The sequence below is a fragment of the Vanellus vanellus genome, assembly GCF_965231255.1.
Source record: "Vanellus vanellus genome assembly, chromosome: 9".
Taxonomy (NCBI): domain Eukaryota; kingdom Metazoa; phylum Chordata; class Aves; order Charadriiformes; family Charadriidae; genus Vanellus; species Vanellus vanellus.
The window spans coordinates 14,753,037-14,778,845 of record NC_138914.1 but is presented as its reverse complement, the minus strand read 5'-3'; the positions used below and the strand labels follow the sequence as shown (position 1 = coordinate 14,778,845).

The 25,809-nt window shown below is 64.6% G+C and overlaps 1 protein-coding gene and 1 long non-coding RNA gene across 2 annotated transcripts in view; both read left to right on the top strand.

The window, feature by feature from the left end:
* Positions 1-21,377, top strand: part of COL7A1 (collagen type VII alpha 1 chain) — a gene marked incomplete at both ends in the record, with an annotated part of 29,281 nt that extends 7,904 nt beyond the window's left edge. The window contains 84 exons of the mRNA XM_082487917.1: positions 70-96; positions 209-253; positions 450-542; positions 873-944; positions 1,367-1,420; positions 1,651-1,716; positions 1,808-1,921; positions 2,242-2,268; positions 2,421-2,474; positions 2,587-2,649; positions 2,778-2,837; positions 2,988-3,023; positions 3,160-3,204; positions 3,420-3,455; positions 3,565-3,609; positions 3,728-3,763; positions 3,846-3,872; positions 3,972-4,004; positions 4,207-4,278; positions 4,382-4,441; positions 4,578-4,613; positions 4,917-4,997; positions 5,249-5,293; positions 5,393-5,464; positions 5,622-5,666; positions 5,773-5,799; positions 5,883-5,924; positions 6,563-6,643; positions 6,804-6,839; positions 6,941-6,976; positions 7,062-7,142; positions 7,333-7,368; positions 7,577-7,648; positions 7,862-7,906; positions 8,104-8,139; positions 8,302-8,337; positions 8,449-8,553; positions 8,914-8,949; positions 9,301-9,336; positions 9,518-9,649; positions 9,818-10,027; positions 10,121-10,156; positions 10,338-10,382; positions 10,556-10,627; positions 10,779-10,823; positions 10,980-11,042; positions 11,126-11,170; positions 11,452-11,487; positions 11,765-11,800; positions 11,965-12,009; positions 12,246-12,278; positions 12,432-12,494; positions 12,585-12,620; positions 12,729-12,809; positions 12,909-12,977; positions 13,096-13,131; positions 13,259-13,300; positions 13,426-13,473; positions 13,624-13,668; positions 13,793-13,828; positions 13,962-14,021; positions 14,161-14,286; positions 14,422-14,493; positions 14,733-14,768; positions 15,018-15,077; positions 15,258-15,302; positions 15,375-15,410; positions 15,542-15,577; positions 15,666-15,722; positions 16,115-16,186; positions 16,460-16,531; positions 16,629-16,664; positions 16,747-16,827; positions 16,917-16,970; positions 17,177-17,230; positions 17,307-17,369; positions 17,484-17,546; positions 17,834-17,950; positions 18,280-18,357; positions 18,438-18,491; positions 18,715-18,763; positions 20,190-20,309; positions 21,005-21,184; positions 21,328-21,377. Of these exons, the coding sequence (XP_082344043.1) occupies positions 70-96; positions 209-253; positions 450-542; positions 873-944; positions 1,367-1,420; positions 1,651-1,716; positions 1,808-1,921; positions 2,242-2,268; positions 2,421-2,474; positions 2,587-2,649; positions 2,778-2,837; positions 2,988-3,023; positions 3,160-3,204; positions 3,420-3,455; positions 3,565-3,609; positions 3,728-3,763; positions 3,846-3,872; positions 3,972-4,004; positions 4,207-4,278; positions 4,382-4,441; positions 4,578-4,613; positions 4,917-4,997; positions 5,249-5,293; positions 5,393-5,464; positions 5,622-5,666; positions 5,773-5,799; positions 5,883-5,924; positions 6,563-6,643; positions 6,804-6,839; positions 6,941-6,976; positions 7,062-7,142; positions 7,333-7,368; positions 7,577-7,648; positions 7,862-7,906; positions 8,104-8,139; positions 8,302-8,337; positions 8,449-8,553; positions 8,914-8,949; positions 9,301-9,336; positions 9,518-9,649; positions 9,818-10,027; positions 10,121-10,156; positions 10,338-10,382; positions 10,556-10,627; positions 10,779-10,823; positions 10,980-11,042; positions 11,126-11,170; positions 11,452-11,487; positions 11,765-11,800; positions 11,965-12,009; positions 12,246-12,278; positions 12,432-12,494; positions 12,585-12,620; positions 12,729-12,809; positions 12,909-12,977; positions 13,096-13,131; positions 13,259-13,300; positions 13,426-13,473; positions 13,624-13,668; positions 13,793-13,828; positions 13,962-14,021; positions 14,161-14,286; positions 14,422-14,493; positions 14,733-14,768; positions 15,018-15,077; positions 15,258-15,302; positions 15,375-15,410; positions 15,542-15,577; positions 15,666-15,722; positions 16,115-16,186; positions 16,460-16,531; positions 16,629-16,664; positions 16,747-16,827; positions 16,917-16,970; positions 17,177-17,230; positions 17,307-17,369; positions 17,484-17,546; positions 17,834-17,950; positions 18,280-18,357; positions 18,438-18,491; positions 18,715-18,763; positions 20,190-20,309; positions 21,005-21,184; positions 21,328-21,377 (4,974 nt within the window). The remainder of the gene's footprint in view (positions 1-69; positions 97-208; positions 254-449; positions 543-872; positions 945-1,366; positions 1,421-1,650; positions 1,717-1,807; positions 1,922-2,241; positions 2,269-2,420; positions 2,475-2,586; positions 2,650-2,777; positions 2,838-2,987; positions 3,024-3,159; positions 3,205-3,419; positions 3,456-3,564; positions 3,610-3,727; positions 3,764-3,845; positions 3,873-3,971; positions 4,005-4,206; positions 4,279-4,381; positions 4,442-4,577; positions 4,614-4,916; positions 4,998-5,248; positions 5,294-5,392; positions 5,465-5,621; positions 5,667-5,772; positions 5,800-5,882; positions 5,925-6,562; positions 6,644-6,803; positions 6,840-6,940; positions 6,977-7,061; positions 7,143-7,332; positions 7,369-7,576; positions 7,649-7,861; positions 7,907-8,103; positions 8,140-8,301; positions 8,338-8,448; positions 8,554-8,913; positions 8,950-9,300; positions 9,337-9,517; positions 9,650-9,817; positions 10,028-10,120; positions 10,157-10,337; positions 10,383-10,555; positions 10,628-10,778; positions 10,824-10,979; positions 11,043-11,125; positions 11,171-11,451; positions 11,488-11,764; positions 11,801-11,964; positions 12,010-12,245; positions 12,279-12,431; positions 12,495-12,584; positions 12,621-12,728; positions 12,810-12,908; positions 12,978-13,095; positions 13,132-13,258; positions 13,301-13,425; positions 13,474-13,623; positions 13,669-13,792; positions 13,829-13,961; positions 14,022-14,160; positions 14,287-14,421; positions 14,494-14,732; positions 14,769-15,017; positions 15,078-15,257; positions 15,303-15,374; positions 15,411-15,541; positions 15,578-15,665; positions 15,723-16,114; positions 16,187-16,459; positions 16,532-16,628; positions 16,665-16,746; positions 16,828-16,916; positions 16,971-17,176; positions 17,231-17,306; positions 17,370-17,483; positions 17,547-17,833; positions 17,951-18,279; positions 18,358-18,437; positions 18,492-18,714; positions 18,764-20,189; positions 20,310-21,004; positions 21,185-21,327) is intronic.
* Positions 18,879-19,861, top strand: LOC309675620. Its single transcript, XR_014269512.1, has 3 exons — positions 18,879-18,891; positions 19,354-19,443; positions 19,814-19,861. It is a non-coding gene; the product is annotated as an uncharacterized lncRNA (long non-coding RNA).
* Positions 21,378-25,809: the final 4,432 nt, after the last annotated feature.

Genomic DNA, 25,809 nt, shown 5'->3' with positions numbered 1-25,809 from the left:
GGCAGCAGCACTGTGGGGAGCCAAGCATGGGGGTGCAGCCCCTAAGCCCTTCCCTCTGTCCCCCTGCAGGGCGAGAAGGGAGACCGTGGCGAGGCAGTGAGTGCTTTGGTGTCCCATTCCCAGCTGGTGGCTCTGGGGAGTCTGGGACCCCCAAACTGTGCTGATGCCAGCCCGCAGGGGATGCTCACTGCTGGCTTTGTCTTCACAGGGACCACAAGGACGCATGGGGCCACCGGGCCCCCCTGGCGAGCCGGTAATATCCTGATGGGGGGAGGGAGATGAGGGGCAGCTCCCTGGTAGGGGGCAGGGACATGGTCCCCACATCCCCTTGTCCTGCTGGCAGGTGGGTGCGGGCCAGGGACCCGTCCAGCCCTTGCCACAGTGGCAGACAGGGAACATCCCTTGGCCACCACCTGCCACCCAGCCCATCCTCTCTGCTGTCCCTCCAGGGCCGCCATGGGCTGCCTGGCCCTCCGGGACCCCCAGGGCCACAGGGTCTGCCAGGAGAGAGCATCGAGCGGCCAGGCAAGAAGGGGGACAGGGTGAGTACCTCTGACCCCTCACCTGGGCACCCCAGGGTCCCTGGGCAGAGTGACCTGGCACCATGGCGCCTCTCTCTGCCCCTCGTCTCTCTCTTTTCCACGTACTCGCCCAGGCTGGAGGGGGGATCCCCTTGGAGATCCCCAGTCCAGCCCCACGCTGCTCCATCACACCCCACCTCAGCACGCAAGGGAAAGGCACCCCGGGACCCCGCTCTGCCACGGGGCTGTCCTGGGCTCCCAGTGGTGGGATCACCTCTGCCTGGGGCACTGGGGGAGTCTGGCAGTGCCAGGGTGCCCCAGGTGCTGGCATGATGCTCCTCTCTCCCGCAGGGATTCCCTGGAGCCGATGGGACACCAGGAAGCCCTGGCCGCCCAGGGAACCCTGGATCACCGGGCCAGCCGGTGAGTCGGGGTGTCCCTTGGGTCTGCTGCCGCATGGTGGGCTCTTCCCATCACCCTGCCCGCTCCCCAAGACAGCCTCTGCCTACCTTTTCACTGTGATGAGGGGTCTCTGTAGCTGTCAGGGTCACTGCTGTCCCCTATGTGTATGTCCCAGGCCAAATATACTGGGCAGGGACTGTTCATCCCTGCCTTGGCTGGAGCCCCCATCCCGTCCCGTCCCGTCCCGTCCCGTCCCATCCCATCCCATCCCATCCCTGCTCTCCTGGCTGTCAGGGACACGCATTCACCTCCTGAGCTGTTGTTTTCCAGGGCACCCAGGGTGTCCCCGGCCCCCGAGGGGATCCCGTGAGTATGGCCCCATCCCTCCTCAGCCCCGCTCCCTGCCATGCACCCCACCCCTCATTCTTGTCTTTCCTCTCCAGGGGCCGCGGGGGCCAATGGGGCTTTCTGGCATGAAGGGGGAGAAAGGCGAGCCGGTAGGTGATGGACATGGGGCTGCCCCACGGGGGTCCCTGGGGAGCAGCGGGGACCCTGGCGGGCACATCTCAGCCCCTGGCATCTCCTGGTACTTGGTCTCTGGGTGACGCCAGCGTGTCCCCGTCTCCCTGCTGGCCTCCTAGCCTCGTGGCACTGTGGCCCTCTTCCTGCACTGGGGGCACAACAGGGCACATGGGGATGCTGATTTTTCCTCCCGTTCCTCATTCAGGGAGAGCCCAGGGTGATCGTGGATGGACAGGGGCTGCCAGGCAGGAAAGGGGAGCCAGGCACGCCGGTAGGTATGGGAGTTGTGATACCAAGGGGTCTCTGCCACCACCCCCAGCTTGTGCCACAGCCTCAGCTAAGGGAGCATCTCTGTCCTCTAGGGCAGTCCCGGCCCCCCTGGGAGCCCTGGTCCACAGGGGCCCTTTGGTGATCCAGGCCCCCCCGGCCCACTTGGACCTGTGGGGCCACCGGGACCTCCAGGACAGTTTGTGAAGGTACATCCCCCCTGGTGCTGCGTGGGGACAGCTGAGGGCATGTGTGGACAAACGGATGGAGGAACAGCCAGCAGCTTGAAGCTGCTCCCCTCTGTGCTCCACTTCGTGCTGCTCACGGGCTGTGCCCCCCACCAGCTCTGCCCACGCACACACACGTGCACGGGCTGGTGCTGGTGCTGGGCAGCGTGGGGAGAGGCACATGGCATGCATGTGCCCTGATACCACTGATGATGGGCTCTGTCTAGCATGTTCCCCTTCTGTTTGAGGGGCACATGGGAAGATTCCAGACCTGCCCTTACTCACTTTTTTTATCCTTGCAGGGGGAGAAGGGTGACCGAGGGGAAAGGGTGAGTGGCTCCGCGTTTCCCTGGCTCCTCTGCCCTCCTGGATGGAGGTCCCGTGGGTGCCCGAGGGCAGTGCAGCCCCTGCAGGGGGCTGGGAAGGACTGAGCCCCCCCCCCCCGGGGCCATCCCACAGGAGCTGACCCCTATCTCTGCAGGGTCTCCCTGGACTTGTGGATGGAGCAGCGCCTCGAGGGGAGCCCGGCCCCCCGGTGAGTTCAGCCCCTGGGCCAGCGGGGATGGCAGCGGGGAGCAGGGCTGCAGCAGCCATGTGTCCCTGGCGCTGAGCTGCATCCCCAGGGGCTGAGCTGTGCTCTCTTACAGGGCCTGCCTGGGGATCCCGGGCCCCGGGGACCTGCTGGGCCCCCCGGCCTGAAGGGAGAGAAGGTAAGAGGGCGGTGGGGATGCTCCAGGCTGGGGCTGGACCCCGCACCACTCTCCAGCATGGATGCCCATCACCATCTCATGGGCATCTGCATCTCATGGGCATGGCTGCCACCTTTGCTAATCCCCAGGGCGATGGCCAAGAAGGTTTCCCAGGGCCACCTGGCCGCCCCGGGGACCCAGGAGACCGGGTGAGTTTCCCAAGAGAAGGTAAGGAGGGCAGGAGCCGGAGTTGCTGGCGAGCTGAGCCTTTTGGGCACCTCAGATGTCTCCCGCTCCGGACAGCCTAGGCATTTGCCCTGCCATACTGGAGGTGACATCTTCTCCATCCTCCTTTGCAGGGCCCTCGGGGACCACCAGGGGAGCAGGGCAGGAAGGTGAGTGGTGCAGGGACCAAAGGGATGCTCTCACCTTGCCTTTAGCGGGGAGAAAAGGGGTCTGGGTGCCATGCTAGGACCCGTGCCATCCCCTGTGGGTCCTGCTGCCCCTGACCCTGTCTTTCTTCTGTACCAGGGAGACCGTGGGGCACCAGGCGAGCTGGGAGAGATGGGCGAGAAGGTGAGAGGGCACCAGAGTGGCACCATGCAATTTGACAGCGTCAGTGGGTCCTGGTGTCCCTGCAGCCCCATGGTAGCTGTGCACAGGGGTCGCTGTCAGAGCCCAGTGGTCTTGTATGGGATTTGGGGCTGGGCTCCGAAGGGCTCTGGGGCAAGGTGCAGTGTGGTGTGGAGGGAGGAATGCTCCTTGAAACCCTCCTCTGCTTCACTCTGCAGGGGGACCGTGGCGTGCCGGGCCCCGAGGGTGAGAAGGTAGGTGAGCTGGGGTGGTCGTGGCCGTGCCTGCCCTGCCCTGTAGCAGCTGCCCTGGTATGGGGTGGGAGGATGCCCCTGACACCTTCCTCTTCCTTCCCTCCTGCAGGGTGAGGCAGGAGCCCCGGGGCGCCCGGGGCCATCAGGCAGAGAGGTGAGTTGGGGCAGTGGCTGTGGTGCTGTGGACCCGGCACTCCGAGAGCAGGGGGTTGCCATGCCCCAGCTGCGCATCCCCAGGCACTGCAGCCCCCTGAGGTCTCCTCTCGCCACAGGGAGCTCCGGGACCGGCCGGCCCCCGCGGGGAGAAGGTGAGGGTGAAGTGGGATGCTGGTGGGCTGGTGGGGGACTGCCAAAGAATGGGCCAGCAATGACACCCCTCTCTCTCTGCAGGGTGATCCAGGACCACCCGGCAAGCCGGTAAGTGATGTCCCTGGTGGGTCCATCTCTCCCTGCCCTAGCCGTGGGACAGGGACCTGTGGGCAGCACCCAGCATGGTCCCCTCTGCTTCTCCCCCAGGCTCCCAGCGTGGCCGGTGTTGGAGGAGAGAAGGTAACCCTGCCCTGGCCATGCACCCCGGCTCCGCGCTGGCACCCTGTGGGGCACGGTCATGGGCTGGGGAGGGGGGGCAGCGCAGCAGGGCATCAACCTGAGGGGGTGCCTGTGCTGGCCACCAGACCTGGCTGTCCCCAGCTGCAATGTTGGGAAGCGGGGTGGTTTGGGGGGGCTGACGGTGCCATTTTGTCTGCTCCAGGGTGACAGAGGCTTCCCAGGGCCAGAAGGACCTCCTGGCCCCAAGGGCGATGTGGGAGATAAAGGCGCCCGTGTGAGTACTGTCTGGGGACAGGGGGCACAGGGGATGTGGCACAGACATCCCTGGGCTCACCATGCCCATGTCATTGCTCCAAGCTGTGTCCCTTCGTGTCTAGGGTGCCCCTGGCCTGAGCATCCCGGGGCCGGCTGGTCCCAAAGGCGAGCAGGGTGATCGGGTGAGTCCGGGTGTGCCCCAGGGCCGGGGCTGGCCGGGCCCTGCCCCGGCGGCACCAGGTCACGTCCCCGGTCCCTCCCCTGGCACGGGGTCACCCCAGTCCTCAGTGACACATGTTCTCCCTCTCCCACAACCAGGGTATCGTTGGCCTCACGGGCAGGAGTGGCCCAAAGGTAATGTCACTGTGGGAGGTGTTGCTCCTCCATCCGTCTGTCCCTCCATCCGTCCATCCATCCATCCGTCTGTCCCTCCATCCGTCCATCCATCCATCCGTCTGTCCCTCCATCCATCCATCCATCCATCCATCCATCCATCTGTCCGTCCATCCATCTGTCCATTGGGCTCTGGAGGGGCTGTCCCTGCAGGCTGTGCCATGATGCCGCTCCAGGGAGTGGAGGGTGCTGTGCTGAACCCCTTCCCCCCCCCAGCAGCCCCTGTGCTCTCTCCTGACCCATTATCCCTTCTCCCCTGCCTAGGGTGACCCGGGGGAGCCGGGGGAAAAGGGGGAGCCGGGCCGAGCAGGCGCCCCAGGACAGACCGGGCTGCGTGGCAAGGAGGTAGCGTGGGGCAAGGGGGGTGGTGGGACCGGGAGCTCTGGGGCACTTTGGCCCCAAGGAGGTGGGGGGCTGTTGGAGTGCAGGGGAACACTGGTGGCTTGTACTTTTCTCCCCATGGCCGGTGCCCGCTGACCTGTGCTGCAGGGAGAGCGTGGAGAGAAGGGTGACGAAGGCACCCCGGTAAGTGAGGACCCCCCAGGACCACTCTCCCCCTCCCCACTGCTCCCCACTCACTCCCTCTATCCCCACAGGGCGAAGCGGGTCTGCCTGGCAAACCTGGAGACAGGGGCTCCCGGGTAAGTGCGGGGCTGGTGGGCAGCCTGCGGCGGGCAAGATGCCCAGTGGCCTGGGGGTGGCTCCTGCTAACGCACACCCTCCCTCTGCCCTCCACCCAGGGCCTCCCCGGCTACCGCGGCCCCCCCGGGGAGAAGGGCGACTCAGGGGACCCAGGTCCCGAAGGCAGGAACGTGAGTACCACCTCGTGTACTGTAGTACCCACCACCTCACCACACCCTGTTGACCTGCACTTACCCTTACCCCAGGGGGACCCTCCACCCCACGGGACCCACCACCCAATGTGTCCCCTGTCTCCTTCTCCCCTTACCCCATCCCTCTTTCCTGCAGGGCAGCCCTGGAGCACCAGGGAGCAAGGGTGACCGTGGGGAGCCGGTGAGTGACGCGGGGCCACATGCCTGTCCCCCACCCCAGAGCCAGCCCTGCCCTCCCCGGGGCTGTGCCACCTCCCCTTAACCCACTTCTCTCACCCTTCTTTCAGGGGCCACCTGGACCTCCAGGACGAACTGTAAGTTCTGCCTCTACCCGTCTCCCTGTCCATGGGCTGGTACCCAGCCCCATGTGCTCTGACAGCGCCTCTCTGCCCCACAGGTTGATGTGGGGATCGGAGGAGCAGGGGAGAAGGGTGAGAAGGTAATGAGTGGGTCCCCTGGTATGCTGGTGGTGGGGTGCCCTGTGCTGTCCCCTGCAGGGCTCTGCCTGTGCATGGGGATCCTTGGGTGCACCGAGCCCTCCCTGCCCAAAACAGCCTCTGCCAGGTGGAGCTGACGCACACCACGGCTGGGAGACATGTGGGATTGGGGGGCACATGGGCTGATGCTCCTGCCCAGTGCCAGTGCCGGCAGCAGGATGCTGGGGGCTGGGGCAAGCTCATGGCTCCCCAGCCCTGCAGGGGTCCCACAGCAGTACCCCACGCTCTGGGTGTTCTGCTTTTATGAGCCACCTTGAGCCCGGGGCAGTTTTGGCCACTGGCTGTGCTCTGTGCTGGATGGCGTTGTGGTCCCCAGCCGTGGCTCAACTGGCTCCTGGCTCAGCAGCGCTTCTCGTTGCATTCTTCTGCAACCACTCTCTGGCTACCTGGAAGCTGCATTGAGCCTAGCAACCTCTTTTTTTCAGCCTGCGCCTGTATTTCGAGACCTTTGCTATTATCCTGCCCTTAAACCATGCAGCATAAGCAGAGACGCTCAGCGTGGGCTCTGGCACGGGCTCGGCACAGGCGTTTGCGCCAGCGGCAGGGCAGTACCCTCTAACTGCAGTGCCTTTCCCTGCAGGGGGACCCTGGGGACCCTGGCGAGGATGGCGCAAAGGGCGCCCGGGGTGATGCCGGCTCCCCCGGCCTGCCTGGAGAGAGGGTAGGTGCCGGGTCTCTGGTGCGGGAGGTGGCAGGACAGCGAGACAGGAGATGTTCTGCAGGAAAGCCGGGGGTCCTGGTGTGCTGGGGCTGGTGGGCGAGCACCCAGGACCCCCTCCTTTCCCCCATGCCTCACTGCTGAGTATGTCTCTCTCTTGCAGGGTGTGGAGGGCCCCCGCGGCACCCCTGGTGCACGGGTGAGTGCCCCCATCCCCACGGGAGTCTGAGAGGGGGGTGACGCACCCTTCTCAGCTCCTGTTCAGAAGGGACAATGCTCACTCCTTTTCCCACCCCACAGGGTGACCCCGGGGACCGAGGCTTACCAGGAGAGAAGGTGAGGGGGCTGGGGGCTGGAGGCTGCCCCATGGCACCCCCATCCCGCCCCACGGCTCCAGCCCTCCTGTCCTGCTCTTTTACAGGGGGACCGTGGCCCACCAGGGTTGGATGGCCGCAACGGGCTGGAAGGCAAACCCGGGCCTCCGGGCCCCACCGGGCTGCGGGTGAGTGTGGTCCAGGGTGGGGGGGCGCAGCCACCCCCAGACACCGTGAGTGGGGGCTGCAGGACAGAGGGGCAATGGGGCGGGAGGAGCCACCCCCCCAGACACCCTCTGCTCCGGGCTGGGGATGCTCATGGGGGGCCCATGTGGCAGGGTGGGGGTGTCCCTGCCCTCACCTCCTCCTTGTCTGCAGGGGGACCCGGGGAAGCAAGGGGACCCTGGCCGGGATGTAAGTACCTCTGGAGAGGGTGGATTTTGGTTGTGCTCCTGCTGGGGCCATCGCCCTTGCAAGGGACCAATGTCCTGTCCCATGCTCCTTGGTCCGGGGCAGCGCAGCGGGACTGTCCCCTGTCCCCAGCAGGGTGCCACCCGCATGGTCCCTTCTCCCAGAGCTGGCTGAGGGACACAGGTTCTCCCCCCATCTGCTTTCCCCACAGGGGCTGCCTGGGCTGCGTGGGGAGCAGGGACCGCCTGGACCCGTGGGACCCCTGGGACCGCCTGGTGTCCCTGTAAGTACCAGCCACCCTGTGCCCTGGGGACACATCCTGCCCCCTGCCCTCTGCAGTTGGTCCCAGACGGGTCTGTCTGCCGGTGCTCATTCCGTGCCCAGCTTGCCCTTCCCTGCCCCTGGAGCTGCAGGGGGGCCCGAGGACCACTGGCTGCTGGTGCCAGGGGGAGCACCATGGGGGGAAGGGCCTCTCATTGCTTCTGCTTCCTCGCAGGGCAAACCTGGCGATGACGGCAAACCTGGCCTCAGCGGCAAGAATGTGAGTAGGGGGAGTGGGACTTGGTTTTGGGGCTCACCCGGAGGTCCTGAGGTCCGGTGGTCCCAGTACAGCGTAAAGGCGAGGGGGAAAGTGGGAAAGAGCCCCCATACTCTGAGCTGTGCCCCCGGTGCCTGTCCCATGTGGTGCCTGTGCCAGGGCGGTCAAGTCAGGCACTGACTGGTGGCCTGTGTCCCCAGGGAGAAGATGGGACTCCAGGAGAGGATGGGAGAAAGGTAAGGAGCCGAGCCACAGGTGGTCCCTGTGAGGTTCCTGCGAGGTCCCTGCATGGTCCCCGCGTGGTTCCCGCACACCTGGTTGCTCCTCCCTGCCTGGGTCCAGGAGCATCATTTTGGGGCATGCGGATGGGGCATCTAACTCCTTCCCCTCCTGTTTAGGGGGACAAAGGTGACGCGGGACCCCCTGGCAGAGATGTAAGTACCTCCCCGCAGAGTAGCATGGTGATGGGGGGTGCTGGGTACATGCCCCCATCGGGGTCAGACCTGGACACCAAGGTCCTGGGAGTGACACTGCTCTCTTGGCAGGGCCGCAGTGGTGCCAAGGGCGAGCAGGGGGACAGAGGTGTGCCAGGACCCCTCGGCCCCCCCGGTCTCCCTGGCGTCCCAGGGCAGGTTGGCCCCCCAGGCCAGGTGCGTAGTCCTTGAGCCCATGGTGCCACCCAGCACCAGACCCTGGAATCTGGGCTGCCATGGGGCGGGCAGGACCCCTGCCCACAGCTCCCTCAGGGTACTGCCCCATGTCCATGGGTGCCATTGTGTCCCCTCTGCATCTTCCAGGGCTCACCGGGCCTCCGTGGGGTGGCTGGACCAAAGGTAGGTGCGCTCCTGCCCCTCAGCCCACCAAGGCAAAGGTCTGGGGGACCCCGTGCCGGAGGGGATGAGTCCTTGGTGGGACTCCCTGCCCCAAGGCTGGCAGGGCTGGACCCTGGCGCTGGATTTGGCACCAGGCAGCCTCACTCTGCCCTCCTTGATGCTTTTGCTGTGTTTCAGGGAGATCCGGGGGAGCCTGGACTGCGAGGGGAACCGGTGAGTACCCAGCACTGAGCCTGACAGGCTGCAAGCATGCCAGGGTGGTGGCAACCACAGCGCCTGCCCAGGCAGCACCAGCAGTGTTAACTCTGAAACCTACTTAGGGCAGCATCAGCACTGCTCACCTCACCTACTGCACCTCTGTATGTCTTTTCATTCCCTCTTTCTCTGCAAACCTAGGGGCGACCAGGCAACCCTGGAGCACGTGGAGACCCCGGGACTGCAGTGGTGAGTCCCCCCTGACCCGCTGGGCTGGGACGTCAGCTCCAGGGGATGGAGGACACTCCACAGCCCCCAAGGTGGGAGCAGGCCAACACCCGCTTTGTTTTTAATGTCTTTTTATTGCAGAACATTGAACGTAGCCTGGAAGCGCTTGGTATCAAGGTACGTAGTCCTTGACTGTTGGGCTGGGGGCTGTTCCTGCCACACAGCAGCAGGAGGGGGGGCACGAGAGGTGGTGGGACACCCTGGGATGTCAACCTGGGATGGGTTGGCGGGGCTGTGGGGTGCTGCCATGGCTAGGTTGCACTGTCCCCTTGACCGGTGCCTCTTCCCTCCTTCCCAGATTTCATCCCTGAAGGAGCTCACAGGTGCCTATGATGGGAGCTCGGACTCATTTCTGCCAGTGTCCGAGCGGCTGCGGGGCCAGAAGGGCAGCCGGGGGGAGCCAGGAGAGAGGGGACCTCCAGGCCGAGAGGTGAGTAGAGCCAGGCTTGAAGCCATGCCCCAACACGCTGCCCCACTCCCCTCCCATCTGGGCTGGCTGGGGGGGGTCATGCAGCCAGCTCAGCCCTGGGATGCTCGGGAAGGGTTGACAGCCCCTGGCGCAAGGCTGGCTCTGGCAGCTCGGCGGTATATTTTGCAGGGCTCCTTAGGCTTCCCTGGCGAGCGAGGACCCAAAGGTGACAAGGGGGACCCAGGTGCCCCTGGCCCCCAGGGCCCCACGGGCCGTGCCGTGGGCGACCGGGGTCCTGAGGGGCCGCCGGGGCAGCCGGGGGAGCCTGGCAAGCCGGGCATCCCCGGGGTGCCGGGCCGTGCCGGGGAGCTGGGGGAGGCTGGGCGGCCCGGCGAGAAGGTGAGTGTGCGCGGAGGCGTGGGGCGAGGGCTGGGGGACCTGCTCCAGGGACTTGGGGACAGCCCCATGACAGCCACCACATTGTTTTCCCAGGGCGACCGGGGCGAGAAGGGCGACCGTGGCGAGCAGGTGAGCTGAGATGGGGACATGATCCCCTCTGCCCCTCCTGTGCTGTGTACCTCTTGGGGGCACGGAGGGGCTCTCCGGGGGGCAGAGGGATGCCCTGTGGGAGCCAGGAGTGGCCATACTGGGATGGCTCTGCTCCCCCATGTCGCCTTTGATGTTCGACCTACTTTTCTTCTCCCCCCAGGGCAGGGATGGCTTGCCTGGCCCCCCAGGGCCCCCAGGGCCCAAGGTAGGTGATGGCTGCTGCTGGGGACCGTCCCCAAGGGGGGCTGCCAGCCTGCACCTCCGAGGATGGATGGCCATGTCCAGTCCCCTGAAACAGGGGCTTGGGGAGGGCTGTGCCCCTGGGGGGACCTTCCTGGGGTCCCCTGGGTGCCAGCCCTGACTGTACCCTGCCCGCAGGCAGACGTGGTAGAGGGCAGCCTGATGGGCTTCCCGGGCGAGCGCGGCCCCGCTGGACCCAAGGGAACGAAGGTGCGTGGCTGGGCAGAACGGAGTGGGGCAGCCAAAGCATCCTGAGCTGGGGACAACGTGATGAGCTGGGCTGGGACTGAGGGCAGTGGTGGGGTGGGCATCCCCAGGGGGACAGTGTGGGCTGATGGCATCTGTCTTCTCCCTGACACAGGGTGAGCCAGGAGCTGAGGGCGAGCGGGGACCCAAAGGAGATAAGGTCTGCGGTCGTAAGTCTCCTGCTACTGATGGGGCAGCCCCATGGAGCAAAGCCCTGAGCGGGGACGCTGCTGGGGACACCCCTCTTTGAGTGGCAGCAGACCCTGGGAGGGGACCTCCTGCCTGTCCTAAAGCTGTGCATCTGTCCCCACTGCAGGGTGAAGGTGGCCTGCGGGGTGAGCGCGGGGAGCCCGGTGAGAAGGGCAGGGATGGCGCCCCGGTGAGTACTGCACCGTCCCCCTGGGCTGGCGCTGACCCTGTCCCCCGGCCTGGCACTGACCCCGTCCCTGTCTCTTGCTCCAGGGCCTCCCGGGTGAGAGAGGGCTGGCTGGCCCCGAGGGGAAGCCGGTGAGTGGGGACATGGTGGGAGTTGCGGGCTGGGATGGGGGAAGGTCCTGTGGTCCCACATCAGCCACCACCAGCACCAGCAGGAGCATTCATGTCTTGTTCACCTCCTTCCCCCCTGTGAAGGGTCTGCAGGGTTTTAGGGAGCCTCCTGACTCTCCCCTTAAGTACTCTGGGCTGGGTACCACACACTGGGAATGGGGAGCATCCCTGGGGGCCAGGCAGGGCTGTTTGGGGGTGGCAGGCTCCTGCTCGCCTGCCAACTCTGACATGGTTCTTTGCAGGGCTTGCCAGGCTTCCCCGGCGTGCTGGGACGCCCGGTAGGTGTCTGTGTCCCCCCCAAGTCGCTCTGCGCCCCCACCTCAGCTGGGGGCTCCTGGCCACAGGCACTGGGTGAAGCCATGGGGTCCACCCCGCTGGCTGGGTGGGTGCTTGGCCCCAGGCATCTTGCCAGGAGCTAGCCAGGCTTGTCCTCACTTGGTGTGGGTGCTTACCAGAGCTGCTGGTAGTGTCTGGGTCTCCTCTCCCAGGGGACAACCCATGCACCCACTGGGGAAAACCCATCCCTGCAGTGACCCCATCTCTTCTTTCCTTCAGGGCAGCCAGGGAGACCCAGGACCCCCAGGACCTCCGGTAAGGAGTCACCCCATGTCACATGCTTGGGATTGTCATGCAAGGAGAATGTCAGCTGGGGCAGGCATCCCCCCAGGGAGCAGGGAGGGGTGTCAGTGGTGGGACCCCGCTGCCCCCTCCCTGTCCTGTGCCACCCCAACATAATATCACTTTGTTTCCTTCAGGGCAGCGCTGGCCCACCAGGGACCCAGGGCCCAGCTGGGACCAAGGTATGGCATCAGCATTACAACGTCCGACCTGGCAAAGGAAAGTGGTACCTTGCCAGATCTGGGAAGGCCACATTTTGAGACATTTTGGGCTGGAGGGAGGGGACATTTAGGGCTGGCCCCCCTCCCAAATCCAGACAGCCCTGGGGAACAGCCCCATAGCAGGTGTGGGGACGTGACCGTGACAGCTGTGCCACTCGGTTGGAGCGGTGGGACTGACGCAGACACTCTCTTTGCAGGGCGATCCAGGGGAACCTGGCTCCGGTATCCGGGTGAGCACTCGTGCCCTTCCCAACAGCACCCACCTGCCCTCCCGAAAGCTGGCCAGCCCCGCCGCCATGCACCTTGCTTTGGGGGCAGCCAAGGTCCTGGCTGTGCCAGGGCGGCGTGCTGTCCTCTCTCTGATGTGGCTGTTTCCATTGCAGGGCTTGCCTGGTCCCCAGGGCAACATGGGGCTGCCCGGCCCCCCTGGTCCCCCCGGCCCAGGGGTAGGTATTTGCAGCCCCCTCCCGACCTGCCCCACGGCCATTTCTGGTTCCTGGGCTGCCACTTGATTTCTGCTCATGTCTCCCTTGCAGGGCCCACCGGGTGTCCCCGGGCTGCCCGGACAAGTGGTGAGTGTGTTGTCCCCCCCTGCCCAGCTGCCAGCAGTGTGGGCCCTCAGGGCTGCTTGAGGAGGTTGCAGGACCCCCGTATCCCAGCCCCACTCTTACTGCCCACAGGGAGAGAGCGGGAAGCCAGGCGTACCGGGCAGGGACGGCGTGCCAGGGAAGGACGGCGAGGCAGGGATGCCTGGGAAGATGGTACGTTGCTTGTCACCCCGTCCTGTCCCAGCAGGAGCCCCATGGGGCTCAGTCTGGGGTGTCTGCAGCTGAGGCTGAGGGCTGTGCTGCTTGTGCCAGGGTGTGCCCGGACCTTCAGGCCCTGCCGGTCCCAAGGGAGAGCCAGGGGATGCTGGAGCCCCAGGGCAGGTGAGTAGAGAGCTGCCTCAAAGGGATTGGGAGCTTCCCCGGCGTTCCTGGGCTGGGATGAGGGGAAGCATCCCCATGCAGTCCTGCTTACCTGCCCTCTCTCTTCTCTGTGCCCCAGGCCATTACTGGCCCGCCCGGTGCCAAAGGCGAGAAGGTAAGGAGCCAGGGTGGGAGGCAGGGAACCCCCACCCCTGGGTGCTGCCCCAGGGCTGGGGTGGGCAGGGGTCCGCAAGGCACTAGCACCCGCGTGGACACACCTGAGCACCCGTGTGTCACTGCAGGGTGAGCCGGCGCTGCTGGAGGGCGTGCTGCTGGGAGAGCCCGTGAGTTGGCCCCATTAACCTCATCCCCCCTATCAACATCACCTCCCATTAGCCTTGTCCCCCCTACCACCACCTCCTGCCTTCTGGGGGACAAGCCCCCTCCCCTAACACCACTTTCCCCCCAGCAGGGCTCCAAGGGTGACCGAGGCTTGCCAGGCCCCAAGGGTGAGAAGGTGAGTGCTGCTCAGGGGGCCAGTGGGGAAGGGGACATGGGGGTCCCGGGCTCCCTGGGTGCCTACCTGTGACAGGGGGGGTCTGGCCACAGCTGCTCCACACCACGCATCATGACATGCCATTGCTTTTTGCTTGTTTCCCCCTGCCAGGGGGAGCCAGGACGATTCGGGGAGCCGGGAGATCCTGGGGAAGACGTGAGTAGAAGGCACATGGCGGGATACAGGATGGATGCTGGGGGCAGCGGATGCTGGTGGGGTTGGGAGCTGTGCCCCCACCATGCACCACCCAGCCCTTGCTGGTGGTTTGGTGTCTTCGCAGGGAGCCAAAGGGTCCTCAGGAGCCAAAGGGGAGAAGGTGAGTGTCCCCTGGTCCGGGGGATGGGGGGTGCTTCCCAGCCCTGGGGGGCCACTCTGGGTGGCACAGTGTGCCCAGCACCACCATGCCTGCCAGCTGGGGGACACACCGTGTGCTCTCTGCCACCACACAGGGATCGCCGGGTGTCGGTGTGCAGGGACCACCAGGACAGGATGGGCGTCCGGGCTTGAAGGTAACCCCTGTCCCCATGTCATCCTGGCTCTCACCATGTCCCCAGCACCCGGGTACTGCCCCGGCTTGGCTGGCTCAGGGAGAAACATGCTCCCAAAGGGCTGTTTTCATAGGTCCCATCTTTTTCCTCCCTGCTCCAGGGTGACATCGGCTTGCCAGGACCACTGGGACCCCCAGGCCCAGCAGGCATCGCTGGGACACCAGGACAACCCGGCCTGAGGGGAGACAATGGGCAGCCTGGTCCCCCGGGTCCCCCAGGAGAGAGGGTAAAGACTACGGCCAGTGCTCACTTTTGCTGGTCTGCATGACCCCGGACCTTCAGGCAGCACTGGCGGGGTCCCTGTAAGCCCCACTGACTCCTGGACGTGGTCCCTGCCCTCTCACCGGTATTTCCCTGCCAGGGTTCGATCGGCTTTCCTGGCAGAGATGGCACCTCTGGATCACCGGGACCTGCTGGGCCCCCAGGGCCGGCCGTGAGTATGGGGCTCCAGTGCCACAGCATTTCTGAGGGGCGCAGGCTCTGCCCTGGCTCCCCCGCCAGCTCGGGCAGGGTGATGGTGACCCACCCTGCACCCTTCTGCCCCAGGCCCTTGGGATGGGGGCTGCTGGGGGCCCTGGCACGGGGCGGGAGCCACTATGGGAGCCCCAGGGATGCATTGCAGCGTGCCTGGCATCACATTCCTCCTTTGCTCATCTCTCTCCTTTCTTTTAGGGCATACAAGGGGCGTCTGGCCTGAAGGGTGACAAGGTAGGACGGGGACAGACCTATAGCATGAGGGGTGTGGGGCGGCTCTTCTCATGGGGTGTCCCTGCTGCAGCCAACCCCCGCTGATGCTGAAACCACTCTGGATGGTGGCAATGGGAGCTTGCTCTGTGCTGGGCACCCAGAGCAGTGGGAGGTCTGTGGGATGTCCTCTGGTGTGAGAGGGACATGGCATGGCTGGGACAAGTGATGGGCAGCAAGGACAGGGATGAGTTCTTGCCTTCCCTCCTGCAGGGCGCTCCGGGGGCTGGGCTGCCAGGAGCCAGGGGCGAGCGCGGAGACCCGGGGCCTCGGGTAGGTACTGCCACAGCTCCCCCTGCATCCCCCTTTGTGTCCCCACCACCAGGGACAGGAAATCCTATGGTGCAACCTCGAGGGGACAGCGAGTCAGCACCACGCCTGTATCCAGGGTGGGGTGACACTGGGGGTACCCCCATCCCAGGCACTTTTTTTCACATCCCTTTCTTCTCACAGGGTGAAGATGGGCGCCCGGGGCCAGAAGGGGATCGCGGTCCGGCGGTAAATACCCCCCTCCCTGGCTGCACCCTTGGCTGGGGCCCTCCCTGACCACCCCTCTCCTCTCTCCCACAGGGCTTGCCTGGCAACCGGGGGGAGCGTGGGGACAAGGTAAGGGACCCTGGTGGCTGGAGAGCCGGGGGTGAACAATGCACCCCCAGGGATTGGGGTCCCCAGGGCAGTACTGCTCCCCCCCCACCCCGCACATCCTTGCAGCATCTCACCATCTCCCTTCCTTGCAGGGAGATGCTGGGGCCCCGGGGCCCAAAGGAGACAAGGTGAGTCCCTGGGGCAGGGGGCAGTGGGAGGGAGGGCAGTAGCGCTGACCCCCCTGCTTACTCCCACCTCTCTCCTTCGGGTGTGTAGGGTGATACTGTGGTGGTGGAGGGGCCCGCTGGAGCACGGGGCAGCAAGGGGGAGCCGGTAAGAGCTGTCCCCATCCTCCCTGTCCCCATCCTCCCTGTCCCTCTCTGCATTGTCCCCCTTGTCCTGATGGGCAGGGGCTGTCCTGTGCATCCCCCTCACCAAGGCACTGCCCGCCCTGCTCCTGGCGCAGGGCAGATCCCAGCCCTATGGGTTTGATCTTGCACCCCCTCTCTCGAGTGGCACAGGACAGCCACCCCACACATCTGCCACCAGAAGAGCTGGTGGGGCTTCTTGCTGCCGAGGGACTGTCCCTCACAGAGCATGTTGTCCCCACTCCTTCAGCCACCCTACAGACTGCCCTGCCCTGGGGGGGACTGTCCTCCCCACCCCAACATGTGTCTCAGCATCTCCCTGTCCCCTGACCCCTCCCTGTGTTTCTCCTTTTATAGGGAGACCGGGGCCTGAAGGGCACAGAAGGGGACAAGGGGGACAAGGGGGAGCAAGGCATGCCTGGAGAGAAGGTACGGGAATGCGGAAGCTTGTGCAGGGCTGGGGGCTGCTGGGTTGGGGACCATGGAGGGCTGTTGATGGGGCAATGGACAGATGGAACCAGGGCACGGTGGCATCCCTGTGCCCCATGTGGTGGTGCTGGTGGGCACCCTGGCATGGTGCTTGGCACTTTGGCAAGGGGAGCTGCCAGAGACAGCCTTAGATGCCACCATGGCTGTGCCGTGGTCATGCCATGGCTGGAGGTCTCCCTCCTGCCCTGTGTTGATCTGGGTTTCTTCTTGTAGGGGGTGAGGGGCGAGCAAGGTGAGAAGGGGTCCACGGGCTTCCCTGGGGCACGTGGTCCCGGTGGGCAGAAGGTAAGGAGCTGGGCACCCCCCACTGCTGGGGGTGCAGGAGGGGTGCCGGGGCACTGTTTCCCTCACTGGCCCTGACCGATGCCTTTGCCTTCGCCAGGGAGAAGTTGGAGCATCAGGAGAGCCCGGCGAGCCGGTGAGGAGCTGTGTCTTAGTGCTGCTGCCACCCCTCTGTGGGGCAGGAGCAGACCCCCGTCATGCTGTGTGCTCTCCCACAGGGCCAGCCCGGCCGCGACGGGATCCCTGGAGCCCGGGGAGAGAAGGGGGACTTGGGACCCCTGGGTCTGCGTGGCCCCAAGGTGGGTTGGTCCCTCTGCCTGCCAGTGCTCTCCTGGCCAGGACCCACGCTGGCTCAGCATGGCTCTGACTCCCCTCCTCATCCTCGCAGGGTGACCGGGGCATGAAAGGTGCCTGTGGCCTCAATGGGGACAAGGGTGAGAAGGTGAGTGGGTGCCTGTGGGGTGCCGCAGGAGCCTGGATGGTGCCTGGGGGCTGTGGCCCTTCTGATCCCCTCCGCCACCCGGGGGGAGCAGGGAGATGGCTGAGGCTGGAGCTCGGCCCCACAGCAGGGGCACAGGGTCCCGCAGCTCTGGGATGAGCTTTGAGGGTGCAGGACTGACCACCCTGCCTCTCTCCTGCCTGCTGTAGGGAGAGCCAGGGATCCCGGGGCGCTCAGGGCTGCCAGGGAGGAAAGGCGAGCCGGTAAGCACCACACTGACACCGGAGTTGGATGGGAACGCATGGCTGGTGGCTTATGGACATCTGCTTTGTCCCACAGGGAGAGCTGGGTCTGTCGGGACCACCGGGCATCCCCGGGAAGGAGGGGCTCATGGGTCCCAAGGTAGGTTGGCGGTGCTGGGAAAAGCTAGGTTGGCACTTCAGCCCCTCGGCTGTCTGTCCCCGGCTGTCTGTCCCCGGCTGCCTGTTCCCGCTGCCTGCTCCTTCCTCTTTGCAGGGCGACCGGGGATTCGATGGGCAGCAGGGAGCCAAAGGAGACCAGGGGGAGAAAGGAGACCGGGTGAGTGCGTTGGAAAGGAACGGTATGTGTTGCACCACATTGCTTTTACCAGGATCCAGCCTTGGTCAGAAGCACATCAGAGTCTGGTGCTCCCAGAAGAGCCATCCAGCACTGCTCTGAATTATGTCACTAAACTATAAGTGACAACAAATCCCCAGCCTTTACAAGAAGGCACTGGTGCCGGTGCTTTGGGGATGCCCACCTGTGGGGTCGGAGGATGCCCATGGCGCCTGCTCTGGGGCTGGGGTGCTCCCATACCCCCGGCCTCACCTTTTGGTCTCCTGCAGGGTGCCCCGGGCATTATTGGTGGCCCTGGTCCCCGGGGCAGTGACGGTGCTCCTGGTCCCCCCGGGCCCCCAGGAAGCGTTGGCCCACGAGGTCCTGAGGGCATGCAGGGCCAGAAGGTGAGTGCCCACCACGGGTGGCCGGTCCCCCTCTGGGTGCCATAAGGAGGGGATGGCCCTGTCCCTTGAGTGAGCGAGGGGTTGGTGGCATCAGGAGCCATGTCCCAGCTCTGTCTCTGCCCTGCCAGCTTTGGGGTCCTCCCTTGTGTCCCCCCTGCCCAGCAGATGGGACCCTGGGGAGCTGGGACCCTGCTTGTCCTGGGGCTGGACCCATCCCCATCCCCACCTGCACAGGCATCCCCAGGGTGTGGGGACTGGGAAAGCAGCACATCCATGGCACTGGGGAGAGCAGAGAGGCTCCAGAGCCACCAGCATGTGTCCTTTTGCAGGGGGAGAGAGGACCCCCCGGACAGTCGGTGCCGGGGGCCCGTGGCGTGCCCGGCATTCCTGGCGAGAGAGGAGAGCAGGTGGGTGACGGGGTGCCTGGCCCTGCCTGGGTGAGCCCCAGCCGGGGCCAGCCTCCCACCTCCCTTCTGCTTGTCCCTAGGGCAGTCCCGGCACCCAGGGGCTCCGTGGGGAGAAGGGGGAGCCAAGCATGACGGTAAGGAGCCAGGAAGGAGCCAGCACAGGCTTGTGGCACTCGGGTCACCCGGGTGGGAAAGGGTGCTGGATACATCCCATTGCTGCTGATGGGCAGGCGTCTCCCACCACCGGGCTCTGCTGGGGCCTGGGAAAAGGGGTTTTCCTCCTTTGTTTTTCCTCCTCTCTAATCTCACCATCCCACATTGCGATGTGGGTCCTTCTCCTCTCCATGTGCCTGGCAGGAGGAGGAGATCCGCGCCTTCGTCAGGCAGGAGATGAACCAGCACTGTGGTGAGCATCCCCCACGGCTGCCCTGGGGCCGGGGGTTTGGCCCCTGCTGCCCCTGACCCCCTGCCCTGTCTCTCCCACAGCCTGCGGCGGCCACTTCCCACGGCGCCTGGATTCACGTGAGCATTCAGGTTGCAACTCTCCCTTCCTACCCCCCTGCCTCTGCCCCTGCCCCTGCCCCGCACGTGTGGCACCGAAGGGGTCTTGGCATCCAGGTGTGCCACTGATTTTGGGGACGCTGGAGGCAGCTGGGACCCTCTCAGTCAGAGCTGGCATCAGCGTGGGACTGTGCGCAGGGAGAAGGGATATTGCATGGCAGAAATGATGGTGCAGCAGGGATCCCCAGGGACAGCCAGCTTGGGATGGGGCCACTGGGGTCCGGACACTGCCAGGGTCTGTCTACCCCTTAGAGGAGGGACCACGGGGACTGTACTCCATCCATGCTTGGGTGCTGGAGCTGTGGCAGGCGGGCTTGCAGGGGCCAGGACTGGCAGAGAGGAGAGTGGGCTGGAGGGGATGGTGGGCTGGAGGAGTGGTATGGAGGGATGGGGGCAAGGGGTGGGCTGGAATGAGGTGGGTGCTTTCTCTCCAAGGAGGCTGGGGGGCTCAGGCCAGGAGCAGCCTCCACTCTGCCCAGGGAGGAGGAAGAAGCATCCGCCAGGAGAGGGAGCACAGCCAAACAGGTGATGGAGAGCCTGGAGGACCTACAAGATCTGACCCCGTAGGCACGTGTGCCTCCCTGTGCCCATCTTCATCCCCATCCCCATCCTGCTGGGCTCCCAGTGGGTTCTTTTTCACTGGGCAGAAGCTCCTCCTGCCTGTCCCTCCTCCGGGAGCCCCCAGCAGCCCTGTTTGTGGTGCAGAGAGAGGAGGGGGTGTCCCCAGGTTCCCCATCCCTGGCCATGTAGCCCGGCACATTGGAGCAGTGCAGAGGCAGTGCTGGGCCGCTCTGCACATGCAAGGGGTGGTTTTCCCCTGGGAGGCAGGGGGAAAGCCCCCCCAGGCCCCGTCACCTTCTCCCTAATACCTGCGTCATGTCCTTCCCCCTCACAGGGCTCTTCCCCACCCAACCATTCCATGCTGGCAGCGCTCATGAAGTCCCTGTGCTCCAGTTGTCACACGCTGAAGAAGAGGAGGGTGAGTCTCATCCCTGGACTTTTAGTCCCTGTCCCCCTTTTCCCCTGCTCCATGTGTGGGGCCGGTCATGTCTCTGCCCTCTGCTCACAGGCACTGGGGGATGAGTAGCTGTGCTGCCGGTCCCAGAGGAGAGGAGAGGGCAACAAGTAGTGTGTGTACACGCGTGTGTGCGTGCAGGTGTGCACACGTGTGTGCTGTGTGTGTGCAGGCGTGTGCAGAGCCAGGGCTGTGGCTGGGGGGAGCAGGATGGAGGGGGAGGCGAGGGCTGCTCACGCCTGGCGCTGTCTCCCAGGGCAGGACAGGCAGGTCATGCTCGACACCGACGACCTCGAGTACGAGAGCATGTATGGGGACGAGGAGGACTACGATGAGGTCCCGGAGATGGACAGCTCAGAGCAGCCCGTGATGGGCGGTGAGTTTCCCTGCACCCACCTGGAACCGAGGATGGAGCCACTGGGGGCAACTGTGGGAGTGCCTGGGCTTTGCTGGGGTGATGCCTTCACATCCCATCTGGCAGTGGGTCCCTGCACCCTCTGGCTGGAGGGATTTGGGATTTGCAGCTGGGACCCAGGTGGAGCATATGTTCCCTATCACAGCGCTGTGCTGCACACACTGTGCAGACCTTGTGCTCTGTCCCCCCCACCAAAGCACGGGCAGTGATGGGTGGTTTGCTGTGCCAGTGGGACCCGTTGGCCCTGGCAAGTTTCTTGTGCTCCTGGTCATGAGCCGCAGGAGGGGATCCCAAATTCCCCGGGAGAGCAGGGAATTCCTGGCAGCAGCAACATGCAGAGGGGCCTTCCCGTACCCTTCCAAGGGACACTGTGGCTGTCAGGTCCCTGTGCCACTTCCCTCCCAGCTCTATCTCCAGCCTTTGCTGGGAGCTGCCCCTCAGAGAGGCATTGCCCAGTCTCCTGCCCTCACTCCCAGCACTTGGGCAGGGCATGGAGATGTCCTGTCCAGCCAAACCCTGCCCGTACTCAGCCGGGAGCCATTCCCTGCCTTCCCCTCCCGAGGTTTCTGCTCCTCTGCCAAGCGGGTCTGGCTGCCTCCACCACCGGTGTGCTGCCAGCTCCTGCCTGCCCTCACCATGGCCGTTTGCCGCCTCAGCTGAGCCCTGCAGCCTGCCGCTAGATGAGGGGGATTGCCAGCGCTACACGCTGCGGTGGTACTACAACCAAAGAGTCATCGAGTGCCGGCCCTTCGTCTACAGCGGCTGCCGGGGCAACCTCAACCGCTTCGACAGCAAGGAGGAGTGTGAGCTGCACTGCGGGCAGCACCCAGGGCCAGGTAGGCATGGCATGGCATGGCCACCGGCACCAGCAGGTCCAGCAGCATCCCCATCTGGTGCTGTGGGCTTGGCCGACGCAGAGCCCAAGGGACAATGCTGGTCCCCTGCCTCGGCTCTGACACCTCCTCGCTTCTCTCCGCAGATGCCCGCGGCGTTGCCGGCAGCAAGGTGGGAGGGCAGACGAAGGCGTAGGCACGGGCAGTGTCTCGGCAGGCAGGGCTGCCCCGTGTTAGGGGTCCAGCTGCCGCCCTGGCTGGGGCTGGGCTGCCCGTGGCGGCAGGGGCGGCGTGCCCACCAGCCCCCAGCAGGAACTTGGTGCTATTTCTAACGTGTCTTATTGCTGCTCACGGGTTTTTCCTTTCGTATCAGTTTATTTGCCCGTTAAGGTGAAATTTGTATCAAATGGGAAACCATCCCGCCCCCAGGCTCTTAACCCCCTTTCCCACCCGCAGGTTTCCTGGGCTGTTCCCAGTTTGATTTTTAACTTATTTGCTGCCGACAGGACGGCGCTTGGCCCCATGCCCCCTCTCCAGCTGCCTGGGAGCAGAGCTGGGACTTGGCGTGGTTGGGCTCCCCTCCCCTCACTTAACACCTTCATCCCCTTCCCTGCATCCCTCATGGGTCTCCAAAAACTCTGCCTGCTTCCCGTTCTCTGCCGGGTAGGCTGCCTGCATCCCTGGGCCAGGCGGTGCCTTCCTTCACGGCATCCCTCACTCCCTACCCTGCAACCCGCTCCATCTGAATAAATTTCACCTTAACCACAACCGGGACCCGGTTCCCCTTTTGCGGTGCTGATGGTTTGGCAAAGACCTGGGGGGGAGGGGGCTGGAGGCTTTCTCCGTGCACTACCCTCCAGCTCACACGCCTGCCAGCAGCACGTCTGTCTAATCCCAGCCCGTTGGGGAAAGCCTGAGGATGGTGCTATGTTAGAGAAGGTTCCTGCTCACCTACGCTCGCTCTCAAAGGCTTTGTGGAAGCAATGTCGGCTCCCAGGGGCCCGCAGTCCCTGCCTCCCCCCAGCCCCAGGGCTGAGTGGGGACATACCCGCCACTGCCTCGGGGCCCAGGGGGCTGCTGGGTGGGCTTTGTGGCGCCCATACGTACCGCTGCTCTCTGTGTATATCTGTATACAGTGAATGTATATGTGTACCAATGCGGGGCGGGGGGGGGGGGGGGGAGGCGTGATATTAAAGCTGTGCTCACTGAGAGATGTCATGCTTCTTGGTGCGCCACTGGAGATGCCTGTAGGTTTTGGGGCCAGCTCTCGAGCCAAGCGTGCCCCCTGCCCACCCCAGCTGGGATGCCCTTCCCAGCTGCTCATTGCCTGCAGCACTGGCTGGGGATCCTCACACCCCAGGGACCCCGGTGCCCCATCCCCGTGGCCAGTGCGTGCCTGGCTGACGCAAGCCAGGCCACGACCCCCTGGCCAGGCCATGACCCCCTGGCCAGGCCATGACGTGTTGGCACGTGGCGCTGCGGTGCTACATGATGTGCTGGGTGAATCAGCACCGACGGCTAATTTTGGCTGCTGTGACAAGCTGGAGGGGTGAGTTCCTGGCCATCTCTGGGAGGAGGAACAGAGCTGGCGTTATTTCCTCTCCCTGCTGCTGTGAGGGAGGTTGGCATGGGACAAGTCTCCCTGGAGCCACAGGGGTGGGTGAGACCCCCAGCAGTGTGAGCCCCAACCCCGGGCGCCCTGGCTGCTCACCCTGGCCAGCCCTCCGGGCTGAGCACCCACCAACTCATCTCATGTGGGTGCCTGTCCGGCCTGAGAGCCCCCAGGTGCTCTAACAGCTCCCAAGGGGTGATCTCTGGGGCAAAACCCTTTTGCATGGGGCTCACCCCACCACAGCAATGCCTACAGGCTGCTCCCCGCTGCAGGGAGCTGGTGGAGGGGCTGAGCCAGGTTGGACTGGTGTAGGTGGGCTGCAAACCAGTGGCATTCCAGTTGGACTGAGTGAAGGTGAGCTGCAAACCAGCGGCATCACAGACTGGGTGAAGGTGGGCTGCAAAGCAGTGGCATCCCAGTTAGACTGGGTGAAGGTGGGCTGCAAACCAGTGGCATGCTAGTTGGAATGCATGAAGGTGAGCTGCAGACCAGTGGTGTCCCCTGGCTGGACTGGTGCAGGTGGGCTGCAAACTAGTGGTGTCCCAGTTGGACTGGGTGAAGGTAAGCTACAAACCAGTGATGTCCTGGTTGAACAACGCAGCTGGGTCCAAACCAGTGGCCCAAGCAGCACTCTGGGGTTGGCACAGCAGGGAGGTGACGTGTCTCCAGATACATCCCCCAGCTGGCCAGGGCCAGGGAGTCTGTCAGGACGGCAGCGCCAAACTGGCACCAGGAGACATCCTGGAGCTTTGTGCGGCACAGCACTGGGGGTCTGGCATTCATGTTGCCAGTGCCATGGATGCCGGCCAGCAGTGATATGAATGTGCATTTTATCCCTTCCTTAAGTGATTAACCAAGGCTGACAGGAGCAGGAAAGCTCAATTAGATGGAGAAAAACCATCTCGCGAGTCAGATGTGAAATAATTATGCCTGAGATGCCCCAGGTTCCCGGAATCCCCTCGGAATGCAGCGGATGGAGTTGAGGGGGCAAACGCCCACCCACAGCCTGGGATGATTTCATCTGCTATTAGGCAAAATGTATTAATAACATGGTGTCGTCTGCGTGTGTGTCCATCCCCTGTCCCCCTCCCCCCCCCCCCGCATGTCACCATCACCCCCTCTGCGGGTCGGAGGTGGAGCTGGGGCCAGGATAAGAGCCAGGGCTTGGCTGGGAGTGGGACAAACCCCAAACTCGTGGTCCTGGCACCCAGTGAGCAACGCCTGAACATCGTGGGGACGAGGACCTGCTGGAAATGGTGAGGCTGCGCCCTTCGGTGGTGCTTTACAGAAGGGGTTTAGCTGAGAAATGGGTTGCAGGGGGGTTGGATGCTTTTCATTGCTTACTTCCCAGTGAGTTAAACCGCCTTTGGCTGCCTGCTCCAGTACTTTCCGAAGGGTTTCACCCCAGAGATGGGTTACAGGAGGTTGGACGCCGTTCACTGCCCTCCTTCCAGTTGGGCAAACCCTGCTGGCTGATTGATTTGGGGGAGAGGCAGCTATACAGCAGGATTTGTGTGGCGGTGCCCCCACACCTGCTGTGACCCCCACCCCACGGCACAGCAGTCTGCATCCCCCGGGGCCCTCCGTGGGACCAGGGTGAGGGACAGGGTGGAGGAAGATGCTGAGGCTCGGCACAACTCAGCGCACATGGCTGGACTCGTGCCCTTGTCACGCCACTGCCACCGACCCGCTGTCTATTTTAGGCCAAGTGGCTTGTGTCCTTCCCAGCGGGGTGGCTTTTGTCCCAGAGAGCCCAGCAGCCCCGTGGGGGGACAGCATCCTCAGGGGAAGGCGTGGGAGGAGGAAAGCCCTACAACCCACCCGAAACCCCAGGCACATCATACTTCCCCAGCCAAAGGGCAGGTCTGGGCTGGGAAGTGGCCACTGTCCCCACGTTGTCACCCCCCGAGTGGGAACATCCCTTCCCCCAGGTGGCCTTTTGCCTTTTTTACTGGAGGGTATGAAATGGAGGGAACTGCTGCTGTCTGACCAGGAGCTGTGGGAAAAGATGTGGACACCCAGCTGATTTGTTTCCCCTGTCCCCTTCAACCTCCCCAGATCTCCCCTCACTGTGCAAAAAGCTTAAAATCAGGGTGGAAAACTGAAGGGTCCTCAAAAAGGAGGTGAGCCTCCCCCCCGCCCTGCCAGGCATGGCTAGCTGGCTTTGGGAGGGGGGGCTCTGCGTGTGGCACCCTGTTGGGGACACATCCTGCCTGGGGAGCCGTGGGGCTGTGGCAGTGTGTCAGTGTGCTGGGGGGGCGATGCTCAGTGCTGGCTGTGTGCTCCCTGCAGGCATCCCTGGCCGCACTGCACTGCAGGACATTGCTCACCTTCCTGGTGGTCCTTGGGGCACCGGCAAGAGCATGGAAGGGACCGAGCCATGAGTGGTTCCCATCAGCCCCCCGAGCTGGGGACGGAGGCAAACTGACAAAGCAGGAAACCATCAGCACTAACGAGATGCTGCCAGGTCTCCCCAAAATGGGGACGAGCGACCATGACTCTGGGGAAGGGTCTCATCCGGACAAAGCCAGCTCGCCGCTGCTAGAGGGGATAGCAAGAAAAGCATTGCCGTGGCCAATGAGCCCAGCCACCAAGAGACCCGCTCCCAGGAAAAAGGTGCGAAAGGTGTCCCTGTCACTCGATGTCCCCACCCACGTACTGAAAATCCTGCTCGACCTGGCCAGAGAGAAGGAGCTGCAGGCCAAGGCGGCCGCCAACGCTGAGCTGATGGCCCGCCTTGGACGCAGGAGATAAACCTCCTCAGCTGGGGCTGGAGGGGGCTGCTGGGGAGCACAGGCAGAGGGGACCATGGGGTGGCATTGGCGTGACTGTGGGGGAGCATGGGCATGGCGCCTTGTCCCCTGTGTCCTGGCGCCCGTGGTGCAAGCAGCAGCCATAGGAGGATTTGGTTTAATAGCTGCCACCTCAGCACCACCGGAGAAGATACAGCTAGGTTTGCCTTTGCCAGGACCAGCCCTGGAGCACAGCCGGGTCCCAGCCCTGGGCACCACAGGGC